The 23,760-nt window shown below is 42.6% G+C and overlaps 2 protein-coding genes and 1 long non-coding RNA gene across 4 annotated transcripts in view; 1 reads left to right on the top strand and 2 right to left on the bottom strand.

Annotated features, from left to right (window-relative positions):
• Positions 1-124: 124 nt before the first annotated feature.
• Positions 125-2,679, bottom strand: LOC114602923 (C-signal-like). Its single transcript, XM_028741654.2, has 4 exons — positions 2,515-2,679; positions 1,376-1,534; positions 735-839; positions 125-317 (listed from the first exon to the last, which is right to left on the bottom strand). The coding sequence occupies exons 1-4, from the start codon at positions 2,620-2,622 to the stop codon at positions 201-203; spliced, it is 489 nt and encodes a 162-aa protein (XP_028597487.2). The 5' UTR covers positions 2,623-2,679; the 3' UTR covers positions 125-200.
• On the top strand, positions 2,583-23,715 carry LOC144328418 (uncharacterized). Its single transcript, XR_013393646.1, has 2 exons — positions 2,583-2,691; positions 19,505-23,715. It is a non-coding gene; the product is annotated as an uncharacterized LOC144328418 (long non-coding RNA).
• Positions 14,023-23,760, bottom strand: part of RANBP10 (RAN binding protein 10) — a 48,554-nt gene continuing 38,816 nt past the window's right edge. Inside the window, exons 9-14 of one of the 2 annotated variants that reach the window (XM_028739746.2) lie at positions 22,177-22,325; positions 20,108-20,303; positions 19,625-19,749; positions 18,708-18,850; positions 17,440-17,551; positions 14,023-16,508 (exon numbers count right to left, since the gene is read on the bottom strand). In XM_028739746.2, the coding sequence (XP_028595579.2) occupies positions 16,378-16,508; positions 17,440-17,551; positions 18,708-18,850; positions 19,625-19,749; positions 20,108-20,303; positions 22,177-22,325 (856 nt within the window). In that variant the 3' untranslated portion in view covers positions 14,023-16,377. Of the gene's footprint in view, positions 16,509-17,439; positions 17,552-18,707; positions 18,854-19,624; positions 19,750-20,107; positions 20,304-22,176; positions 22,326-23,760 lie in introns of both variants that reach the window. The other variant, XM_028739745.2, reaches the window with a different exon arrangement.

Below are 23,760 nucleotides of genomic sequence, written 5' to 3' on the forward strand. Positions count from 1 at the left end.
TTTCATCATTCAGGCTGAAAGATCTTTCAATCCATGGCTAGTCCTTAAAAACAATTCTGCATGAAAACTAGTCCTCAATGGAACCTTCTGAAGGAAGAAAAGAGTCAAAAACATTTTCCTTGAATCCCAGGCAGTTTATTGGATGCTCTCTAGTCAGAATCCTAGAGTGGTAAACCCCCTGGCATTGTGAAACAAATCCCTCACCAGGGTACTCTGCGTCCTTCCCAGTCCACAAAGGTACCGTTATCCACCTCAGAAAGTGTGGAGAGAACTTGAATTATTCCTCGTGTACTCTCTTCTACAGTCAGGTCCGCCTCCTGTGAAGAAAAATCTTGTATGTGAAGGATTTATTAAGTCATTCTTGAGCATCAAACAGCAGAAGGCTGTTGGATGTCTTGGTTATAGGATTTCAGTCTGCACATTAAACATTGCTTTATGAAAGACAACCAAGTGGTCATACATGCCAAAGGATAACAGTTCACTGCAAGGCCTCAGAGGACTATGCTTGCTTTTCTAGGAGCAATTTTGGATATTATTAGAAGCACCAACTCATAGATGCTGCCTTCATTGCCCTTTTCTTGTGCTTTTAATACCTCCAAGCAGTGAAGGATGGGGCACTGGAGCTACTCAGGCACCACCATCCAACTAAAAATGTCAAGCAATTTGTTAAAAGAAATATCATCCTATAGGGCTGTCCACCTTTTCCATGATTACCAAAAGCCTTGAGCACTTACTTGCATGCCTTGAGTTTTCACCCAGCCAGGATGGATGCAAACACACAGAATCCCATAAGCTGGATACGTGAGTGACTGGCATTTGGTGAGCATGTTTAAAGCAGCCTGCAAGGGAGAAAAAACAAACCATGAGCAGAGGGTGCATTGAACTGTGGGGAGCTGCTTAATATGAATTACTGCAAGGTGGCTAGAAAGGATTTGGAGGCAGAGAGGTTTGTAAGAGAAACTGGACATCATTGACATTCCTGACACAAAAACTAGCAACTTGGAAGTTATCTATCATGGACACCACTCTTGAACAAGATTTTTGACAGGCATTTGTGAGTGTTCTCCATGCTTGTTGGCTGCATCATTTTGCTAACTGATATCTAGCTTTCGATGTTGGTTCTATGTTCTGCAAGAAGAAAAAGACTGTACACATGCTATTTATTTGTAGAAAATATCCCGGCATCTTCCCTTAATGCCATCCACAGATTTAGAAAATGCAACATCCTCACAACGGAAGTTTGTCTCTCAACATTTATCTGTGGGCAATGCATGATTATTGCCCAGATGCACACATACAGCTATCATTTGGAAAGATAGTCGCAGCAGGGCAGAGGAGGTTGGAGACGGTTGCACATGGATTTCACATAAGGTACCTTACTGCAGCGATAGGCAACAGTCATCTTTCTTTCCCATGCCAGCATAAGTTCTATGGAGCCTGCAGCACTGGATGTATTGATAATGGCTGCCTTGCAGCAGCTCAGCCCTTCCTGGGGATATCTCTGAGCTGCCATCTTCAGCAGGGGCAGAAATGCCTAAAAGAGAATAGAGATCATGGCTGTTGTTAGGTCAATGAATGCAGTTATCCTAGGGCAGTGATACCAGAGGAAAGCACTGGATGCACTGTATAAAGTTGAAGGTATATATGAACAATGCTTGTAGCAGAATTAGGATTTCTGATCCAATAATAATAATAATAATAATAATAATAATAATAATAATAATAATAATAAATTTTATTTATATCCCGCCCTCCCCAGCCTTAGCCGGGCTCAGGGCGGCTAACAACAATAAACAGTACAAAAGTTCCGCATAAACAACACTCTAAAATCATTCATTCTAAAATTAATACTTTCTATAAGCTTTTGCACAAGAAGTCCTGTAAGACTTAGTATACATTTAGAATTGTTTGAATGCACAGCTGGGCAACCTGTGCCCTGGCCTCATTTTATGCAGCCCCCAACAGGTCCTGAAGCTGCTCTATTCTAAGGTCTCACCCATGTTTCTTCCTTCTAGTTCACTTCTTGGCATTTTAAAGTTGTCCTTCTCCCACAACTTCTGCAATCTCTCTCTTTTACTATGTGTGTGCACAGCACACTAAGATAGGAAAGGCATTAATGTCATCTGTTTTCCAGAAAGTAGCCATATTGAGCCATTCTATTAAAAAAAATTGTCTGCATGTTCATGAGAGCAGCCCCATTAAACGTCTGGGGAAGGAAAGGTAGAAAGCATTCCTATTTTTATGCCAGACTGATGTTCAGCGACTGGTGGATCTATCAATGTTGGTTTATCATTTTTCCTACCTTAAGTTCAATTCTCTGAATTTCCATATCAGTTTGCAATTATTTTCTTAAAATCCTCATGAAAATTAATTGCTCAGACAACTACTGCTTTTCTCCTACCCAGTCTCTTGCTTTTGTTTAATTCTCCCAAAGGGCCAGAACATCACAGTTATTACCATGGCAATAGGTAGTGAGTAAAGGGTTTTGCAGCCCCATGAAAAGCAAAAACTTACCTGGCTCACCTGAAGTGGCCCAATAGTATTGACGGCATATACATCTGCCATGTCCTTTGCATTTTCTTTCTCCAGGTCGTTTCCAGAAATAACACCAGCATTGTTCATCAGGAGGTTCAACCCACATTCTCCAACACTCCTTTGCACTTGCTCCACAGCTGCCTTGATGCTCTGGAGGTCAGTGACATCTGCAGAATGACATTTCTAAGCCCTTAAGAACTGAGTGGTGTGGGGATGCCCAAGGGACTAATAAAAAGGCCCTTTTAAAACTACCAAGGCAGGTGGCTTGGGGGGATCTTACAGATTACAAGTTTGAGAGGTGCTTTTCAGTCCACTTATTTGTCACCTTGGCCTGTCAGCTCTTTTTGTTAGCGTAGCAGCTACCACAGCCCACTTGAGGTGGAAGAACAAGTGCTTCTCTGAATCATGGAGGTGTGTGTGTTTTTACAGGGAGCACAGTGAGGGCCTGGTTTTTAAAAATGTTTGCACCACATTCATATCACTCTGTCAGAAAATGAGCTCAAAGCAAGGCATTTGTAAGGCCAAAGTACTTAATGTAGGTGGAATTCAGAGAGAAAAGTTTGGCAACACTTTACTGTGTGTAATTTAGGGAGAAAGCTGTGGGGAAATTTTGTCTCTCTCAGTTCAGGCCATGCATATACTGTAGCAAGAAGACATTCAGCCAAAGGTACCTATAGAAGAAAACTGCTTAGGCTGCTTTGCATGCTTCCTAATCAACACCTCCACCCAGCTGATTCATAACTAATTGACTTCAACACTAACATAAGGTTACCACACGTCCCTGTTTCCGGGGACAGTCCCTGGATTTACAATCAGTCCCCTGACAAAATCCTATCATTCCTATTGAAGTTGAAAAGTGTCCGTGGATTCATTTTTAAAAATCTGGTAACCTTATACTAACATAATTAACTTTTATGAAGCACACTGAATGATCCCTGCAGTTTCACTTCCAACATTTTATTCTTTACTTTTTATGAAATATTTGGGACAATTAGACAGATAGAAGGTAAAGCTGAACCCTAAACAAGGCCACTGTGAGTCCCAAGTACAGTAGTATCTCAGGTTAAGTACTTAATTCGTTCCAGAGGCCCATTCTTAAACTGAAACTGTTCTTAACCTGAGGTACCACTTTAGCTAACGGGGCCTCCAGCTGCTGCTGCGCCATAGGCATGATTTCTGTGGTCATCCTGAAGCAAAGTTCTTAACCTGAGGTAATATTTCTGGGTTAGTGGAGTCTGTAACCTGAAGCATATGTAACCTGAAGCGTATGTAACCCGAGGTACCAATGTATAGGGGAATCCCCACGTATGTATGGGTTTTGCAGCAGCACTTGTGCAAGTCTACCCTGTTCTGTCTCTGACCTATTCTGCCTCCCTTCTGCCCTGTTCTGCCCCCTCCCTGCCCCTTGAGGTGCCAAAAATGATGTGTACATCAGTGGTTGTGCATCAGTGGAGAGGTGCCTGAACTTTATTCTGTGGACTATGGTAACATACAAGGGGTTGTGGTACCTGTTCTGGAAGCCTTGTCTTTCTGTGTCATATTGCTTCTATATGAATTCACAGACACAGAAAAGTAGAGTACCCATAAGAGACAGCGTTAGCCCATGCCTTTGTAAGCCATTTTGGAAAGTTCCTTTATGGCTCTCCAATTGTTGCTGAACTGCAACTCTCATCAGTCCCAGAAAACATAGTCAATGGCCAAGGATGATGGGAGTTGTAGTTCTGCAACATATGGTGGGCCAAACCTTCCCCACACATCTATTATGTGATGATATGGATAGAGACTACATATAGGTGCATCTCATTTCAAAGCTTCAGTGAAGTTGTGGGAAGAATCAAAAGTACTTATCACTGATATTCTGTAACAGGGGAGCAAGTCATCTTGTTTTCCAGTTACTGCTTTGTGGACTGTACTGGTTTCCACTGGTGCTGGGAATGTCTATTCATCCCACACTTGGAACGTGAGACTTACCCAGCTGCAGCACCACCAGATTCTGATGCTGGCATGCCAACTCCTTTATTTCCTGTCAAAAAAGAAATGTTTTACCTCCTTGATTAAACTGGAACTAGGCAGCAAGAGAGACCCAGAGCCTTAGAGCTGGTTCCTGAAAATGCTTAGCAGAGTAACAGACACTTAGGAATCTCACTCAGAGCAAACCCTTGCCAGGATAACATCCTCCTCTCCAATATTAATAGGGTGAGCACACCATCAGAGATGGACAGAAAACCTGGGGCAAGGAAAAGTGGTAAGGAGTCTGAAAGTCCTCATTCTCCTCCTCCCTCCTAGGCGGGCTCCCTCTATGCAGGCTTCGTAACTCTCCCGAGACCACAGCCTCTTTCTCACCAGGTCATACCCCTCACTGGCATTGCTTTACACCCTCCTCAATGCTTTTGCCTGACTGAAATATGCCCTTGTACTGTCACAGTGCCTTTTACTTGTTCTGATGGAGGATGGAGAGAGATGTATGTAGACTTTTGCATCAGTGGCACGTAGCCTATTATACAAGGGCAGCAGCCATATCTGTTGCCTGGCCCACTTTTGCTTCTGACCCCCCCCCCCAGCCCCCAGAAAGTTGCCCACAGGGGAATGTATTGAAGGGAAACTGTGGAGGATCAACATAAATTCCAGTGTAAGACTTCAGCTGTTAGGACACTGTTTTATTTAAAGGCTAGTAGGATGCATTGGTCTTATTTTAATTTCTCTATTAGCTCCTTTGGGGATCGCTTTGTTTGAATGTAACCATTCATAAGATAAAACCTTTTTCCTAAGAAATACTTTTTAATCATTTTATTAAAACTTTAATCCTGGCTCACAAGTCCTTTTTTTAAAAAAAATGATATTTATTGGGAATTTACAGTTACAGAAAAAAGAGAAGGAGGAAAAGCAAAGAAAAAAGAGATTAAACAATACAAATCAATAAAAAGTACCAAACATACAATACACCAAAATCAAAAACAAGAACAAAAAAATAAATCCTTAAGGTAAGGTTACCAGATTTTTTTCAAAGAATCTGGGGAAACTTTTTTTTTTTGAAAAGAGGGGGTGAAAGTTATTTATATATATATATATATATATATGCAGGTTTTGGTGTCCTCGGGTGTCTTCCCGTGTAAAAGTTGGGGTGTCTAGGCGACGTTTCGACGAGGTCTCACTCGTCATCTTCAGGCTGGTGCTTTCGGCTTCTTGTTACTGGAACAGAGCAGGATCTCAGTGTTTGAGTTCCTATAAATACTGTTGAGGTGTGGTGTATAGCCTCCAATGTTCTGGGCAGAGGGGAGGTTCCCAGGCTAGTGTGCCTTTTCTTCTTTTGTTCCTTAATTACTTGATTACCCTCAAGTAATTAAGGAACAAAAGAAGAAAAGGCACACTAGCCTGGGAACCTCCCCTCTGCCCAGAACATTGGAGGCTATACACCACACCTCAACAGTATTTATAGGAACTCAAACACTGAGATCCTGCTCTGTTCCAGTAACAAGAAGCCGAAAGCACCAGCCTGAAGATGACGAGTGAGACCTCGTCGAAACGTCGCCTAGACACCCCAACTTTTACACGGGAAGACACCCGAGGACACCAAAACCTGCATTCCTGTACCCGTGAAAATCTACGAAAGCAAATATATATATATATATATATATATATATATATATATATATATATATATCTCTCTTCTGTGGTCTCCTCTGTCGTGCGGCCTTCCTCTGTGCCTGCTCTCTTGGAGCGCTAGCCACTGTGGAGTAGGCTTGGGTCAGGCCTGGGCTTGGCCACGTGTCCTTGCGCTCCTGGTGCTCTCCTACCTGTGTTCCTCAGCAGTGGACTGTCCCCAGGAAATGGGGACGTCTGGTAACCATACCTTCAGGTCTCTATGATTATACCCAGCCTACACTACAAAGAAATGTTATTGAGGAGGCACAAGGGAGTGTTAGGCAGCCTGGTAGAAATAGACACTGATCTATTTCTGGCAGAGAAAGGATAACTGGAAGGGAGGACAGACAAAGGGGCACATTTGGGTTGGCCTTTCTTCCACACAGGGCTCATGGTGCAGTTGTGGAGCACTGGCAGTTACAAAAACCTGAAAACAATTACCGTATTTTTCGCTCTATAACACGCACTCGACCATAACACACACATAGTTTTTAGAGGAGGAAAATCCATAGGCATGCCACCCGTAGGCATTCCCTCCATAACACGCACAGACATTTCCCCTTACTTTTTAGGAGGAAAAAAGTGAGTGTTATGGTGCAAAAAATATGGTAGTTTAGCACCTATAGTTAAGCTTAAACCAAAACCTTACTTTTTAAAGAAAAAAACCAAAGGTAAGGACTTTCAGACCAAAGGCCCACTCAGTCCTGCCTCTTGATCTCACAACCAGATGGCAATGGGAAACCTGCAAGCAGGTCATGAGTGCAATAGCATTCTCTCCAACCGAGTGCCCTCCAGATGTTTCAGACTACAACTCCCATCAACCCCATTCAGCACACAAATCTTACATTACATTCTTACAACATAGTAACATCACTACTCTCTTATGCTACATTCCTGGTCCTCACCTTGCTTTCTGGTCCATCCATGTCTAAGGTAGTAGCAAAGACCCACTGAGGTGGAGTTGGCAGCCTCAGAAACTGCTTCACCAGACCCAGGCCAATTCCCGAATTGGATCCTGTCACCAGAACACTCTGAACAGGGAAATCTGTTGCCATCCCCTTAGAGCTGCAGCCTTTGGCTTCCATGCTTGTAACGCTTGCTTCAAAGAATGTCGGGTCATCACATGCGATGCTTTTATGGGAACTAGGCACCTCCTTTGATCTTCAGATAATCTTATGCTGGATGCTACACCTCATTTGCTGACTAGCTCATTGGCCACTTATGTGTATTAACAACATCATTAGCAAAGGAAAAATTGCTATGAAAGATTGTTATGAAGATTTAAAAAACAGGGTGAAGCAAATAACTATGTACTCCAAGTTCATTAGTGAAAGAATGTGAAAAAATGATAAAAAAAAGCACACCATGTCACTATTAACCAGCATATAAAAACTAACCCAATGTCAGGGACTGGGCAAAGGAGAAATGGTGGAGATCGTCTCCCCAGCCTGACACTTCCAGAGAAGAAGACAATTCAGATTTACAACGGTTTGAGGTGGTCACAGCTCAGAGGAAGATGAGGGGGAAAGTTATGTTCAGGCCACATCCCCATACATGTTTTTGTACCTTCTCCTTAGCTTCCTTTACATCTGTAAAATGAAAATACTATTTTCAAACACTTACGAGATGAAAGCTTGTTACTCTAAAGAGCTTTTGACATGCATGTTAGCTGCAGCTAGGGTTTCAATAGCCTAGCAAAGGAAAACCTTGAAAGATCTGCATTTGGCTGTGTGGCGTAAGAACTTGCGGAAGTCATTGTGGGGGGAAATTGCACATAAATTCTGTGCTTCCAGTGGGTTGGAGGATCCAGGAGGATTTTATGGCTTCTGGTGGGATTTTATTTCCTATGCTTTGGATTTAGATGCTCAACATTTATCATCCACACTAGCTCGTGAAATATGGATGTCTTGATTTATATTGATGTGTCATCATTTCTTTCTCTTACTATTTATTGTTTGTTTGCTTTATATATGGTATGATGCAACATCCTGTTACTGCACTTATGGGTTGTTAATAGTGTTAATAAGGTTGTTGTTGTTTTTTTAAGTCCACAAGATTGGAATAAGGTAAGTGAACACTACTACTAAAGGTCGTTTAAACTGGTCTGGCAGGTGATTTCAAGGCTACCACTAAAACAAGGCTGCATTTTAAGTTGCATTCTAATTTATATTTTAATCAACTGTTTGTTTTTTTTGTTGTTGTTGTTAATGTTTTTACTGTATTTATATTCGGTGTTAGCCGCCCTGAGCCTGGTCTTGGCTGGGGAGGGCATGGTATAAATAAAAAATGATGATGATGATGATGTTAGAAAATTTAGAAAACAGATAAGGGAGATGCTCTAATTGCTCTACTAGTTAGGGTGGCAGCTACCACACCCCAGCAGGAGAGGGAGAACAACTACTCCTAAGTAAGAAGTCTGTTGAGAGCGTGTGAGCACTTCCAGGTGAACTACGGTATATATTTTTATTTTTCCTTAATAATAAGGAATAGTAAATGACACAAATAAATAGACCAGGTCTCCTCATGTCATCTGTATATCACAGAAAGCACAGTAAATTTGCAGTAATATCTGCAACCTGTGGTTCATTATTAGTGGTCAACTTGAAAGTTCATGGTGCGTGAGTTGGTGTAAATAAAAACAAAGGGGAAAACAGGATAGAGCAGAATTAACAGATAAGATTGCATAGCTAGATGCCTAATCAGGAGCCCTTGGGTTGTGCTTAGATTAAGTATGAGTAATAAGTCATTTTACCTCTTATGTTACCAATGAAACAATATAGTGTTTGTATATTGATGAATGTGGGGTGAGTGGTTTCAAAAAGAAGATAATAATTTTATGTTTAAATTTAAATGTAGATTAACCAGATTGAGCCAAATGCTGTGGGAGGGGTTGTTCATTTTCTGCAATACTGGCATATGCTATGAAATTAAACTGCATCAGGGTAAAGCCATATTATTTAGTGTACTGGTGTAATGTACCCAATTTGAATTGAAAGAATGTACAGTGGTACCTCGGGTTACATACGCTTCAGGTTACAGACTCCGCTAACCCAGAAATAGTACCTCGGGTTAAGAATTTTGCTTCAGAATGAGAACAGAAATCGTGCTCCGGTAGCGTGGCAGTAGCGGGAGGCTAAAATGGTGCTTCAGGTTAAGAACAGTTTCAGGTTAAGAACGGACCTCCGGAACGAATTAAGTTCTTAACCCAAGGTACCACTGTATATACTTACCACAGCAGAATGCTGCATCTGTAAGGCAGTCTTACAGATATAGCTGATATATTTTACACAAAAAATGACTAGAACTGAGAGATGCAGCCTTGGGGACTCCTCAGGTTGTTACCTATTACCTTGCAGGTGTCAGTTTTGTTCATATATATATATACACAGTGCTTTTTTAAAAAAAAAAAATTTAGGGGTACTCTCATTTTCCTACCCACATTGAAAGATTCACAAAATGTTTAGGGGTATGCGTACCTCTGCATCCCCCCAGAAAAAAAGCACTGTTTATACCTAAAGCCAGCATTTCAAGTCCCTCATGTGTTCTCATCCACAGGAAACAATTCGGCTCTACTGCCTCTGGTACTTCTCACTTCTTTTTATATGTAACATAATCAGCACATCAAGTTGTTAGTATTGTACAGATATGTTCTACCTTCATGCTTTTCAAAAGTTTATTTTATGTCCCCTCCACTTCATTGTGACCTTTGAGCAATGAAGGTTATATAGATGAAGAGTAGTTTTCTTTAATAAATGTAATTTGGAGCGCTGTCGGCAGCCAGGCAAACAGCAGTGTGATGTCTTACATTTTAATTATATAGTAAGAAGATATGGACCCTAATTCTTACACAGCACATTTGCCATCCTTTGCCAAACTAACAACCTGCTTATTAAAATGGGTGGGACTTCTTAATTTCAGCAAATTCAAGTGAAAACTCAAGACACTGTGGAACAAATTCTTCTTTGCTGTTTGTTCTCAGACACTTGAGAGCAATGGGAGTTTTGTGTGACTTAGGCAAATATGCCACAGAGTGTTCTTCAACAGTAAATGAAAATAGGACTTATAGATATTTATTGAAGGTACGGAGGCTTTGAGATTTACCAGTGAATGTCAACTTGGCTCTTGGCATTAAAAATTATGGTAAACATTTAACATTCACCTGATTTGGCAATAGACGTCACCCAAAGACTTAAGACCCTTGATAGTCAATGTGGGCAAGTTCTAATCTTCCTTTGTCTAATGGGAATCCTTCATGGCATGAGCTTACCTGGATAAAGCCTACATTTCCAATCCAGGGATCGCCAACCATTTTGGGTCTGTGGGCACATTTGAAAATAGAGAGAAGCTGTGTATTGGGCACCACACACACACTGCAAACAAGCACTTACCACAACCTAGGTAATTAACTACAACCCAATGCTTCTTTCAAGCCTAATTTCAGCAGGGGGAAGAGGACCCTGTGGGCATAAGGGAAAGCCTCTGTGGATGAACATGTATGTGCTTGTGAGCAACCCCTGCTCTAATCTATGAAATGTTATTCCTTCTTGTAGGTATTGCCTACCTAAAGCTTGTCTTCGCCCAATTTCATAATGATGTAATAGCTGGATAAATACAAGATCACAGTGGCCTACTGTAAATATTTAAGGTGTGGGGAAGCACACAATGAAGTGTGCTTTTAAATATTTACAGTCCTGCACATCATTGTACAAACTAATGTTGTGGCGCACAGAGTATGGGCACAAATGCAAATGTGTGCACATGCGCAAACACACATAAAGGAAGCTGTATTGTATCATGTCAGACAACTGATTCACCATCTAGATCAGTACTGTCTCTGCTGACCAGCTGTGACTCTCCAGAATTTCCAATAGGAGTGCTTTGCAATGATACCTGGAGACTGCATCTGGGACCTTCTACCTGTACATAGAAAGCATGTGCCCTTTCACTGAGCTATGGCCCTTCCCCAAGCAGACAACATACACAAACAGTACCAGAATGGAGCATAGGAGAGTGACACAGGACACTGGCAGGTGCACATGGATGTATATTTTAATAAAAATAATTCTGTCAAAATACAACAGAATGTGGGTTTTTTTTTAAACCATATTTCCAGTACATCCCCCCCCCCCATATTATTTTTCTTCAGTTAAAATTTCCTCCCCTCGGAAGGGTTTCATGCTAGCGTTGGATAACTGAACTCACAAATACTAAGCAGAGACTGAACCAATGTGCACAGCTTGGTAGGATGTCCACTGAGTCAATGTCCTCAATGAAGAGAAAGAACTCCCAAGTGATGATGGAAACCTGGTGGAGCTGAGGTTCTGCTCAGCCTGTTTTATTTGGTGATTGGGGTTTTTTTTGTTTTGTACAGTTGATGGTGCTATAAAAAAGTTAACAAAAAAGTGTCCTGACATTCCATGCTAGAGCTGGTACCTGAGTTTTGAACAACTGGAAAAGGCAGGGGTAGGGTGGGAAATAATTGAATTAAGCACTTCACTGAGTAGGGTTTTGTTTTGTTTTGTTTTTGTCCTAGCTTGACATCCAAGATGCAATCCAGTCACACTCTGCCACCCACCTCACATTGCTGTCAGCCGATTTAAGATGAGAACACAAGACACCCCAAAATTAAAAATGCAAAAAACAACCACCAACCCATAGTTTAAAACCTTAAATAATGTTTCTTTGTAGTAAATGTCAATCTTTTCTTTTCAGTATGCTTCAGAGTACTTCCCCAAGCAGTGTGGCCCCACCATACAAAAGCTACTTGGTTGTAGGAGAGTCCTAGTCAGCAACTAATTTTGCCTGAAAGGAAGTGTTGTGCACATGGCTCTAATGCCCAGTGGCATGTCAACAACAATTTCCACACCACCCCTTTTGCTCCATTGCCCCCCTTATTTAAAGAACAGGTTTGGCAACTAGCATCCAGGAGACCAGTTTTGGCCAACAGATCACCAACTGGTGAGCCCGGTGCTTGAAACCTGCCACTAATTTAGAACAAATAATTCCTCAAGTAAGTTACAAAGTATATATGGAAGATGAGTAAGAGCAGCTTGGGCTTGAAAGGATGGGTGTTTGGGTACTGTTGGGAGGCATGCTACCCCACCTGTGGTTAAAATGATTAATTTAGGGAAGCATCAGAAATGTGTACCTTATTGAACCTCTAGTGCCACCTGCCATGTTACAAAAGGCCTACAGAACCAAAGCTCTAGCTCAGGTCTATGGTCTGGTAATCTCATCCTGCAAGGCAGATAGGTTGTCCAAAAATAAGATGTTAATCTAAAAGCAAAATCACTCTTCTTTTGCACAAAAGGAACTGTTTGGGGTCAGAGTGAAGAAGTGATGAGTGTACTGCATCTACATTCTAGGACAGGGGTGGCTAATCTGTGACCCTCCTTTTATAGAACCATATCTCCACTTGTCTTATATCTCCTGCTCCTAATATGAGATCAGATATAACATTCCTTATATGTGGAAATTCTCATTTGTACAGTGTTAAGAGCTTCTAGAGTATGGGGAGACTACATAAACAAGAGAGTGTGTTTTTTTATCAATTACAGATAGGTAGCCGTGTTGGTCTGCCATAGTCAAAACAAAAAAAAATCCTTCCAGTAGCACCTTAAAGACCAACTAAGTTAGTTCTTGGTATGAGCTTTCGTGTGCATGCACATGGTATCTGAAGAAGTGTGCATGCACACGAAAGCTCATACCAAGAACTAACTTAGTTGGTCTTTAAGGTGCTACTGGAAGGAATTTTTTTTTGTTTTTTTATCAAGTGATGGATCAGCATTCTTCAGCATAGTATTTCAAAGAATGGTTTAAAACAGCTGTAGACTAGAGAGACTATTTTACTGCCAGACTGAAGAGCAATCAGCAGTGACGCTGTTGGATTCTAGACACCACAACTAGAGACTTTCAATCTCTATTCCATCTATATGGCAAATGCCCTAGAAGGGGAGGTTGTTGTAAATTCTGCAATTTCACCCCATAGCCTAGATATCACTTATGCATGTTATTTCTTGTTGCTCTTGATCATAATGGCTCTGATGACCACCTACTAAAAAAATGAGTATTTTGTATCCAAAGTGGAGTATTCATAGTTAGCTGCTGTGAAAAGAGAATACTATTTCATCAATATGAATATGAACACATCTGGGAAGATTTTGTTTCACAAGTTCCATAGTGTTTTTGATTGAATTAATTTTAACCTCTAAACATTTACATTGTCAATTTAAGAATAATTGCTATAGGCTTTGATACCAACAGCCACATTTTGGCTACACACTCCAGGAGTTTCTGGGTCTAAACAGCAGTTGTACCACAAGGAAACTCTTGAGCTGAGCTGGCTGGTACTGAAAGTCTTCTTCAAGTGTGACACAGAGTACCTCCAATGTCTACAGGATTTCAAGCTTTCATACATTATCAAAGCAGAGTGCTTTAGATCAAAAGCATGTTACCCACCATAAGTGTGGGTAACTTGTTTCTGAGAAAATATTCAAAGCAACTCTGTAAAAAGGAATGTTATGGAGGCAGGAGATCGCTGGTTAAAGACTCGTCCAAAATAGGTAAAATTTAAAAATTAAATCCTAAGAGCTGCATACAGCAATAGCAGCCAATTGATAGGTTGCTGGTGCAGAAAATGAGATTGGAGATATGAAGTTGTCAGTTTTCACACCAAGACACAATTAGGGATGGATTTTAAAATCAGTGTTTTAAACAGGATTTGCTTATTGATGTGTAAGCTAGCACTGAGCACTCTTTAAAAAAGATCTAAGGCAGGATAGAATTGTTGAAACAACACTACACATTTGAGTATCATGTTGACCAGTTATTGATGGCAGCTGGCAAAAAAGGATAATGCTTTCCTTTATTCAATGCAGTCAAGATGATATTTTGCTTTGATCTAACCTGTGCAAGAGAGCAATCATAGCCAGTTATGTAACACTATCAGTGCAGGGACAGGAGGGATTGAATTTGGAACTGTGTCTTCCACAGCCATCTCTTTAATTTTAAAGTGTTTCTGTAGTCTCTCAGTAATAGTCAGCCCAGCAGAACAAGGGATGAAAACAGTGTGTTTACTTCCTCCACCACTACTTTACACACAAACACATGAAAATAGAGGTGGTCTACAACTGATGAGCACTTTGCAGGATCATTCCCATTACAGGTACAGGTCACATTCTCAAATGTGATGCCCATTCTGTATGTTCCAAGTCTACTGCACACACGTGTGTTATTCACCATTATACCTTCAAGCCCCAAACTAAACTGTCAGCTTCTTTCTAATGCAGGCATAGGCGAACTCCAGCCCTCCAGATGTTTGGGACTACAATTCCCATCATCCCTGGTCCTGTTAGCTAGGGATGATGGGAATTGTAGTCCCAAACATCTGGAGGGCCAGAGTTTGCCTATGCCTGTTCTAAATGTGACCATTGTTCTTCACCTCAAGGGGCACACTTCTTATTTAGCACATTCCCCGTAAGCTTCTGCAATACTGAACAATCACTTGAGCTAAATGTCTCGATTGTTGATTTTATAGGAGTCACTTTTCCCATCAGAAATGTATACTAAAAGCTAGACAAGATGTTGAAATATGCCAGCTAGCCAACAATTCTGAAGCTGCATAATCCATACTATAATCTGACAAAATTGCTTTTAGTAGTGTGCCTCTCTTGATATACATATATACACCCTCATATAAATTAGGCTGGCACCTGAGTTTTTCACCCATTATGCCTAGCAACATTTTGTGAGGATTTCTGCAATACCCTGGTTTAGAAGTGTCTGTCCTTTCTTTTTTTTTAATGGCTCTTCCTTGGAATAAAAACTGTACACTTTTTTTAAAAGAAAAAACAAAATATTGGCTTATGTCCTCAATTTCACATTTTCGTTTGTGGCTGATCAGTTGTCATTCAAGCATCTGACGGACTTCAAGTTCAGTGTGGAACAAAGATCCACAGGTAATGAGGGAGGTGTGATCTGATCTACCTGAGCCCCAAACCTGGACTGGGAGCTTGTCAACTATGAATGACCCCAAAACACAGGGGGTGTGCAACTGTATAAAAAAGCAGACAGCAGTCCAAGTGAAAGCCCCTAGGAGAGTCTCTAGCTCAAATAGAAAAGGCTAGAGTGACACATATCTCCCAGTTTCCACATCATCTGACACTATTTCATTTAAAAGACAGGTAAAGTCACTCTGTCTTCAACATCTCTATGGGATGTCCCATTTGTTTGATGCTAGCTGCCACCTAAATGCCCATATTGGATTAAATGTGCTAATCAAACTGCATTGGGCCTAGGATCCCTTCCTCTAATGCATGGGTAGTTAAGATGATTCTTTCCAGATGTTATTAAGACTACAGATCCCCTAATCCCTGACTACTGATCATGTTAGCTGGGGCTGATGAGAACTGGAGTCCAACATCTGGAGGTCATCATCTCAGCTGCCTGTGTTATAATGTTGGATGTGTTTAGGCAAGACATTGTTCCTGCTCTCAACCATGTTTAGGGTGGGGGGGTATGCTTGATTAAGACCATCTCCATCTGTCTCAGAGTATCAGGCCTGATGAGACCAAAATATTGCACACCTTACGTTCTCATTCTCAGCTTTTCTCCATAGAAGTTCCAATGGCCACCTGTCAGTTCTTGAACTTGAATATCACATGGCAAAAAAGAGACAAATGAGCCTTTCTGCTCAGGCAGTAGAGATGTGGTGGCACAGGTTGGTCTCCAGTCAAAACACAAAGCCTCTTGCCTTTAAGGGGACTAGCACTAGAGAACAACACTGCCCTGGTGACATGCGTGCCAGCAGTTTGCCCTCGTGAAAATAAAAGCAGGCCATCACCAACAGATACACTTTTATCTCTAAATTAGTAGAAACCAGCTCAGCACAAACTCTCCAGATATAAATACTGGTGGCTCAGTCAGAAAATAAAATAAAATAAAATAAATCCTAAAGTAGGAAAGGCGCTACATCAGAATGACCAGTGAAAATACTGAGTGCTGCAATGGCTGCAGGGCAGAGCAGGCTGTGGTGGTGATGACGACAGGGGGAAGGCCCTGCCAGCAGTTTCCAAGGTGAGAAATGAAGGCATCACAAGGATTCCCCCTCAGTCAGTCTGCCCTCGGGGGCAGTGGGAAAATGCGAGGCAGGGGGAAGTGATGGTGGCAGCACTGGAGGGGTCACTCTGTCTCACTCAGTGGCTAGTGCAAATAGTCATCCACTCTGGCGAAAGAGCAGGAGCCCAAGCCCACGCGGGCCATGAGCCGCAAGCACTCCGAGGCCTGGCCCAGGGCAAGCAGCAGTGGGGGCTGCTTTGGCAGGTTCTGAGACTCTGCAGAAAGAGAAAGAGGGCATTGTGACAATGAGGCGATGCACAAAGAGCATGTCATTGATAAAAGCTACTTTATTCCATCCCCACCCCCACCCCAAAGCTGCAAGAAGGCTCTTCCCCATAGAGGACTGAAAAACACAGAAGTGGAATGGGGGTCCCTCCAGATGTCAATGGGCTCCAAACCCCCACCAGCCCCAACCAGCACGGCCAGTGGTCAGGAGTGATGGGAGCTGTAGTCCAGCAACATCTGGAGGGACACAGGATCTGGAATGCATGCAGGCCCTACGAAGGGAAAGATCCATCTGAAGCTTGATGACAGTCAAAGGTTAAGTACATGAATCTGGCCCAAGTTCAGCAATGATGCAGCCCACTGGTTTCAATATGAAAATTATACACAGGCATAGCTTTATTTCATGGTAAGCAGTGAGACCGACGAAAGCTCAGCATCTGTTGGACCATGCCTTCAAGTTTTATCGAGGTATCCCAAATTTATTACATATGTTACCACATTATATAATAACCCTGTAAGGCAAATTAGTGGCATTATGCCCTCGTTACAGAAAGGGTGGCTGAAGCTCAAGCTACCTACTGAATTCATGGGTGAGGTGAGATTTTGCAAGTCTGCTCCCCACTCCAGCTTTCACCTCTGCGATGATAAATATGTGTGCAGCAAAAGTACACACAGTGGCTATGGCTTCGCTCAGCAGTCCTTAAAACTATGGCAGTGGCTTAACACAATATATTTCAGGAGGTCTTCATGGAACATGGGGAAAACTAAGCAAAATGTTGGGGGAAATTAAAGAACACTGCAGTGATTTTGCAAGGTAAGCAATAATCCTGCCAGCTGCCCTCCAGCATCAGTAGCCTCACTGCAGAAACAGGTGCATGCAGAAGAGAAAGGTCTGAGCTACCTCACCGTTTGTCACCTTACCCAATATAGCGCTATTGAGTGCAGCACACACGGGTTCCCGTTGGATTGGATCTAGCTGCTGGCCAACGGGACAGTTCCATGGATCAGAGTAGGCCAGCAAGCTGAACGCATCCTGAGTGAAAGAAGAGAGGCTTGAACAGCACTGCAACACATACACAAAACACCAGGATTCTCTGATGGAATGGGCCACCCGAAATTACTGAGTCTCTTCAAATTGAGACCAGAGAACACATACTCTCATATGTCACATGAACTCACTGCTCTGCTTGGGAGAAAGTGAATCTAAAGAAATTGCAGGGAAATGATTATATTTTAAAACATGTTTTAAAATATTGAACTAAATAGTTTTTAACCCAAAGAGGACAAAGAGCAGTTTGTCCTGTTGGTATTTAACTACTATTCTTGGTCCAATCAAGATGTGTAATGGCTCAGTGCAGGCAGTATGAAAAACCAAGCTTAAGGAATCCTAGCTCATGTGACAAACTGCAGTTATGGCTACTGCACCATGGATGCAGGCGCAAAGATAAAGCTAAGTGATGAGTATGCAGAAATGAAAGCAGGCAAGTGACACTAATCTACATCTTTGCCTGTTCTATCTTTGAAAGCCTGAATGGTAGTTTGGGTTATGAACTATGATAAGTGCAAACCAAGGTGACTTCTCTGGAAAATGGGAGGGCATAGAGTGTCCTTCTTGTGCAACCCTTTCTCCTGATGTGAAACAAAGGGCTCCAGGGCTTCCTTGGCAGTGGTATCTCATCTGTGGAACTCTTTTAGCTATTTCTTGGTAGCGAATCTAAAACCCTTAGGTGTCAGGGTCAACACAGTACTATTTTCCTTGGGTTTTAAAACAGTTTTAAGTGACCAATTGGGTGTTGATGGTTTTATTAGTTTTAAAAACTCCTCCTGCGACACTGCTCTATTGCCTTTTATTTTTACTTTTTATTTCGGGGCCATAGCAAGAGTGGTAGAACATCTGTTTTGCATGCAGAAAGTCCCAAATTCAACCCCTGGAATCTCCCAGTAGGGCTGGGAATGTCCTCTGCCTGAAATCCTGGAGAGCTGGTGCCAGTCAGTATAGACTGAGCTGAAAGGACTAAAGGTCTGACTCACTATAAGGCAGCTTCCTCTTATACTGTTTTTATTTTTTATTGCAAGCAGCCGCCATAGCAATTTTATATTGAGAGGTGAAATGGGGATATTTTGAATGAATGAATGGTTTCAAGTTCTGGGTCATGAATGTGAATGGGGTTCTCAGCCACATGGCACACCTGCAACATTTTTTTATGTGTCGTATTCTTCCCATACTCTCTGCACAGCTGCTCGCTCAGGGTCTGCAGCTCCCGCCCAAACTGGATCATCCGCTCAGTGGCAGCATGGTTCCCTCCACAGAGCTGCCTCTGAGGACAGCCATCTTCTAGAGCAAAGGAAAGAAGGGAAGGGAAAGTGAAAAGAAGGGAAGGGCTGGAGCACCAAAGCAATCACCTTCCTCCATCTCTGTCCCCCAAAAAGCCAGTTTGTTCAATTCCAGTGAGGTCAATAGCAGAAGGCTCAGGGAAGTCCCACCACTAGAAGCATGATCAAAAGTCCTTTTGGGCTGCCAAGTTTCCAGCATTAGCTACCTCCAAAAACATGAAGCGTAAAATTGTTAAGACTGGACCAAAATCCTGTGCCAAAGCACATGTGAAGTGCAGCTCTAAGTGTAACATAAACTAAAGAAAGAAATGTTTGCTTGGATGTACACGCCTGGCTATTGGTTTACAAACAGAAATTATAGCTTTTAAGTGACATATAACAGGACAATGAAATGTTGATGTTAATATTCAGGTACTAATAAAAATGCAGACATTTTAAACAATTATATTGTTCTGGTTTTGCAGCAGGCAGTTGGTAAATCTCTGGCATTTAGTTTTAAAATGCTGTCCATCAGCAGCTATAAATTACATTGGCACTTCAGTCGTGGTGCAAGAAATTACTTCATCGTTTTCAAAATTTTACTGTTTGATATTCTAATGATCTAACTAATTTTAGAAACAATTTTTTTTTGCATCCCATGCCCTCTCTGCAGGTTTCTGGACTGGAAGAGGCACCCCAAGTAGCAGTTTCCTTAGGGAACATCACCCACACTTGCTAAGCTGAGTGTTCCCTGGAACAGAGATGAGAAGATGTTTTCCACACTGAACCCTACCCATGCTGGAATCATCTGTCTGCAGAATCTCTTCATGTTTGTAAGTGCCATTCATTATCCTTGTAGCAGAATTCTCGAGGACTCCATTGGGGTAGTGCTCTGCCTCCATCTCCATCTCACTGTCACTGTGTGGAAAAAAAGGAGGGTCTTAGAAAGCAAAGGAGTCTTCCTGGGGGAATAAGAGGAATAGCTAACAGGAAAGACAGCGTCAGTGAGGATCAAAGCACACTGCAGATCCACCAGAAGTTCTTGGTGGATTTTCAGGCTGAAATTATAAAATGTATATACTGCTGTGATTAACACAAGTGTCAAATTACATTGAAAGGGAATTCAACTGGGTCGGAAAAATGGATTTGTGTGTGTGTCTGCTGCTTGTGCATTTGCAAATGCCTGGGCGTAAGAAGCAGGATGCTACATCAGTTTCCACCCCCGTTACAGCTGCCTGCTACACACTTCTCACTAGAAAGAGCGCTTCTGTGCTACCTGGTCTCTTGGTTGCTGGTGCTGCTGTGCTGCTGGGACTTGGTGGAATCTGTGGAGTTAGACTCTGAGTAGTTCACCGATGAAGGGGATGACGAGGAAGAGGATGATGACGACGAGCTCAGTGCTGGATATTTACAGTGGCTCTGTTTGTTTTTTATGGAAGAAACTCCATTGCTACAGCTTGGGCTGTCCGCTCCTGAAACAGAAGGAGAAGAATGAGGACTGGTGCCCCTGCTCTGTTTTAATGTTGCAAGGGGATCTGGACAAACCCACTTCAATGTCCACCTTAGACTACCGTATATACTCGAATATAAGCCGACTTTTTCAGCATATTTTTAATGCTGAAAAAGTCTCCCTCGGCTTATACTTGAGTGAGGCAGGCGGCGATGCAGGGATGAGTGGCAAGAAAGGAGCCCTATCTCGCCGCTCGTCCCTCCGCCGCCGCCCACCTCTCGCAAGGGCAGGCACAGGAGCTGCAGCTGGGAGAGGCACTGCACTGCACTGTGCCTCCCCCAACCGGGCTCCTATGCCTGCTCTTGCAAGCGGCAGAGGTGGCGGTGGAGGGACGAGTTGCCCGAAAGGAGCCCTTTTGGGCTGCTCCTTCCTCCTCCGCCGCCTTTGCCCCTGTCGGCGGTGGCGGAGGAGGAGCAAGCTACTTGTTCTTCCTCCTCTTCCGCCACTGTTGGCAGTGGCAGAGGAGGAACGAGCAGCCCAAAAGCAGCCCTTTTGAGCTGCTTGTTCTTCCTCCTCCGCTGCCGCCACCACCAGGTTTGTGGTGTGTTGAACAGGCTTGTACTCGAGTCAATAAGTTTCCCCAGTTTTTTGTCCTAAAATTAGGTGCCTCGGCTTATATTCGGGTCGGCTTATACTCGAGTATATACTTAGTCCCTATTTCTGATGCAGCTAACCACTAGCAGCAAGACCTTGGTCTGATCTAATGCTTACTCAAAGCTGAAAACCACACACCACAATACATCTTACTGAAATGTGCACAGAGCACACATATCCAGGCAAAGTCAAGTGGCCAAGTACTTACTATCAGTAGACAGGCACTGGCAAGATAAAATGGTATGAGGAATGTGCCTAAGCAACATGGATATTAATTAATGCAATGGTTATGTGACATGGACATCCATATTGGACAATACATCTAAAGACGAAGCACCTTAAGGAGCAATTCTGTGGTCCCTGAGACAGCATTGCAAAGCCAGAGGATTTACACCTCTCTCACCCCACCCATGGATCTGCCATTTACTTACATTTCTGTGTGTGGCTTCTGATCAAGACTGTGGTGCTGGGAGGAGGTGACACTATCCTCTCTCTTCCTGCTATCTTCCTTATTAGACAATTCTTCTTGGAAGTGGAAGGAGTTTAAAAATGGGCAAACGGCACAAGAGGAAAAGGCCGGCCCCAGCCCCATCCTTTAGTGTTGTGGCCCTGATCTAACTGAATGCCCGTTTCCCCTGTTGACTTTTAAAGTTTCAAATTATACAGGATATCCAGTTACACATCAAGGTCATTTCTAGTTTGGCCTTCCCTGTAGGCCTACAGAACCTACAGGGGGAAGGGCCATAGCTCTGCATACAGAAGATCCGAGATTTCATCCTTGGCCTCTCCAGGAGAGCCACAGCCTGTCAACATGGACAGTACTGAGCTAGATGGACCAGTGGTCTGACTGCAGCTCCCTATGTTCCTATGTACAGACAGGGCACTGAATGAATACAGGCAGCTCCCTATGTTCCTATGTACAGACAGGGCACTGAATGAATACAGTGGTAAGGCCTATAGGACAGTACTTCCCCACACCCTCCTGAGTTTTGTCTCTTCTCTCACAGTACAGGGAGAGAATTCCTAACAACTGGAGTGAGGTGTGAACACACCAAGAATTCTCCCCAAACATCTCAAGTGCTTCATTATGGGTGCACATTGGGTAATAAGTACCCTTGGGCAGGGAGCTGGAAAAGTACTAAAAGGGTTAGGGTTCATTTGAAGAATGCCTGAATGTGGCTAGAGTGCTCTGTAGAAGAAAGCCAAGTAACTGACTACCTAGCAGAGAAATCAACACTTACCAGTGCTGTGAATGTGCAAATTGTTAGAGCCGTGCCTTGGACTTAGGTTGGGGGAATCAGGGTAGCTGTCCTGGGATTTGGGGCTGCGGGCACTGAAACAACGTACTTCACTGTCTGTTCCATTCACCATCTCCACAAACTGCCGGCACCTGTGTGGAAGGAGAGAGGAAGAGAAAGAGTTGAAACACAAAATGCCAGAGCAATGGATGCTGTGCAATGGTTCATGAGAAGCATACAAGCATTTTAGCACCCATTAGTAGCTGCAGCCTAGAACAAACAAGGATCTTTAGAAACACCCAGATGAAAATAGCAGCATTCTAGTGTTGAAAGCAAAGTTTTCAGCTAGAGGTGTCACCCGCAAGATGATGCATGAATTTAATGTTCCATTCAAAAGCCCAGTATAAAGGAACCAGACACATGTTAAGCCCCTTCCCAAGACAGGAAACCACTCCAGCCACAGAGTAAATCTTTTTACTGAAATGTCTGAAAGTGGCACTAACAAGTGAAAATTTTCTCTCTTGATGAATTAGTATTCTTCAGGAGCTGGAGCTAGTAGATAAGGTACCCGGTCAACACATGAAGCTGTCTTACACCAAGTCAGGCCATTCATCCATCTAGCTCAGCATTGTCTATTCCAGGGTGTGTTTCAGCCAAGGGTCTTTCCCAGCCCTTCCTGGAAATGCCAGTGCTTGAATCTGGGACCTTCTGTATGCAAAGCATGTGCTCTACCACTGAGCCATAGCATTTTGGCTTCACGTTGGGAGCAACCAGTCACCCTTAAGCTTTGCTTCTCATAGAAAAGGATTAGCATTGTGCAGCAAGTGTTAATAAGAGAACCATGAAGAAGAAATGAGGCAAGTTTCTATACTGGTAAGCTGCTTAGAAGCCTACTTTGGCATCAAATTAATTAATTAATTACAAGACCCTTTTATACTTCACTTTTGAAGGAACAGATACAGCAAAGCCTAGCACCTTGTTCCATGTTCCATCATTGAAGACAGCCACTTCTAAAATCACAGGTGTGTTAAGAGTAAAAAAAGCTGAGTCTCTGTGAAAGTGGTATAGGTTCAGGCCACTACTTAGTATGACCAACTAGATCCAGTGTGGGGAACCTTTGGCTCTCCAGATGTTGATGAACTACAACCAGATCATCTACCTGTACTAGATTATTAGATTGTGAGCAAGGGTGGTCTTCTCTTTTGATGCTTGTACAGCAATTAAAAATCTTAGGTGTTTTATGAGTGCTAATAATGAAAGCAAGCAATTCAGGTCTGCATGCCTGTTTTGAAGTACAGAGAAGGACAAAGAACGATACCATGGAGGAAAACGGTGCCATTGCAAATAATGTCTTAACACAGAGAGATGTTGAAAGCATCATTCTATAGGTAAAGCAACCTTTCACTGGATGATTTGCCATCCCCAGCTCTTCTGGAATAAGTTGGAATGTGGCTCAAGCCTGCTACCCTAACCAATGGGGTCACCTTTTCAGCACTACATATCACTTATTCTTCCTTCATTTAATAAATTTATTAACCACCATTCAAAGTGCAATGATCTTCTCCTGACAGCTTCTAATTGTAATAG

This window comes from Podarcis muralis, chromosome 7, assembly GCF_964188315.1.
Source record: "Podarcis muralis chromosome 7, rPodMur119.hap1.1, whole genome shotgun sequence".
NCBI lineage: Eukaryota > Metazoa > Chordata > Lepidosauria > Squamata > Lacertidae > Podarcis > Podarcis muralis.

Excerpts from the sequence above, each read along its gene's own strand:
- LOC114602923 (XM_028741654.2), bottom strand. The coding sequence starts at position 2,622 with ATGAACAATGCTGGTGTTATTTCTGGAAACGACCTGGAGAAAGAAAAT. Across the intron at positions 840-1,375 it reads TTGCCTATCGCTGCAGTAAG|GCTGCTTTAAACATGCTCAC; the intron begins GTACCTTATGTG and ends TCTCCCTTGCAG. Across the intron at positions 318-734 it reads TGAAAACTCAAGGCATGCAA|GAGGCGGACCTGACTGTAGA; the intron begins GTAAGTGCTCAA and ends TTTTCTTCACAG.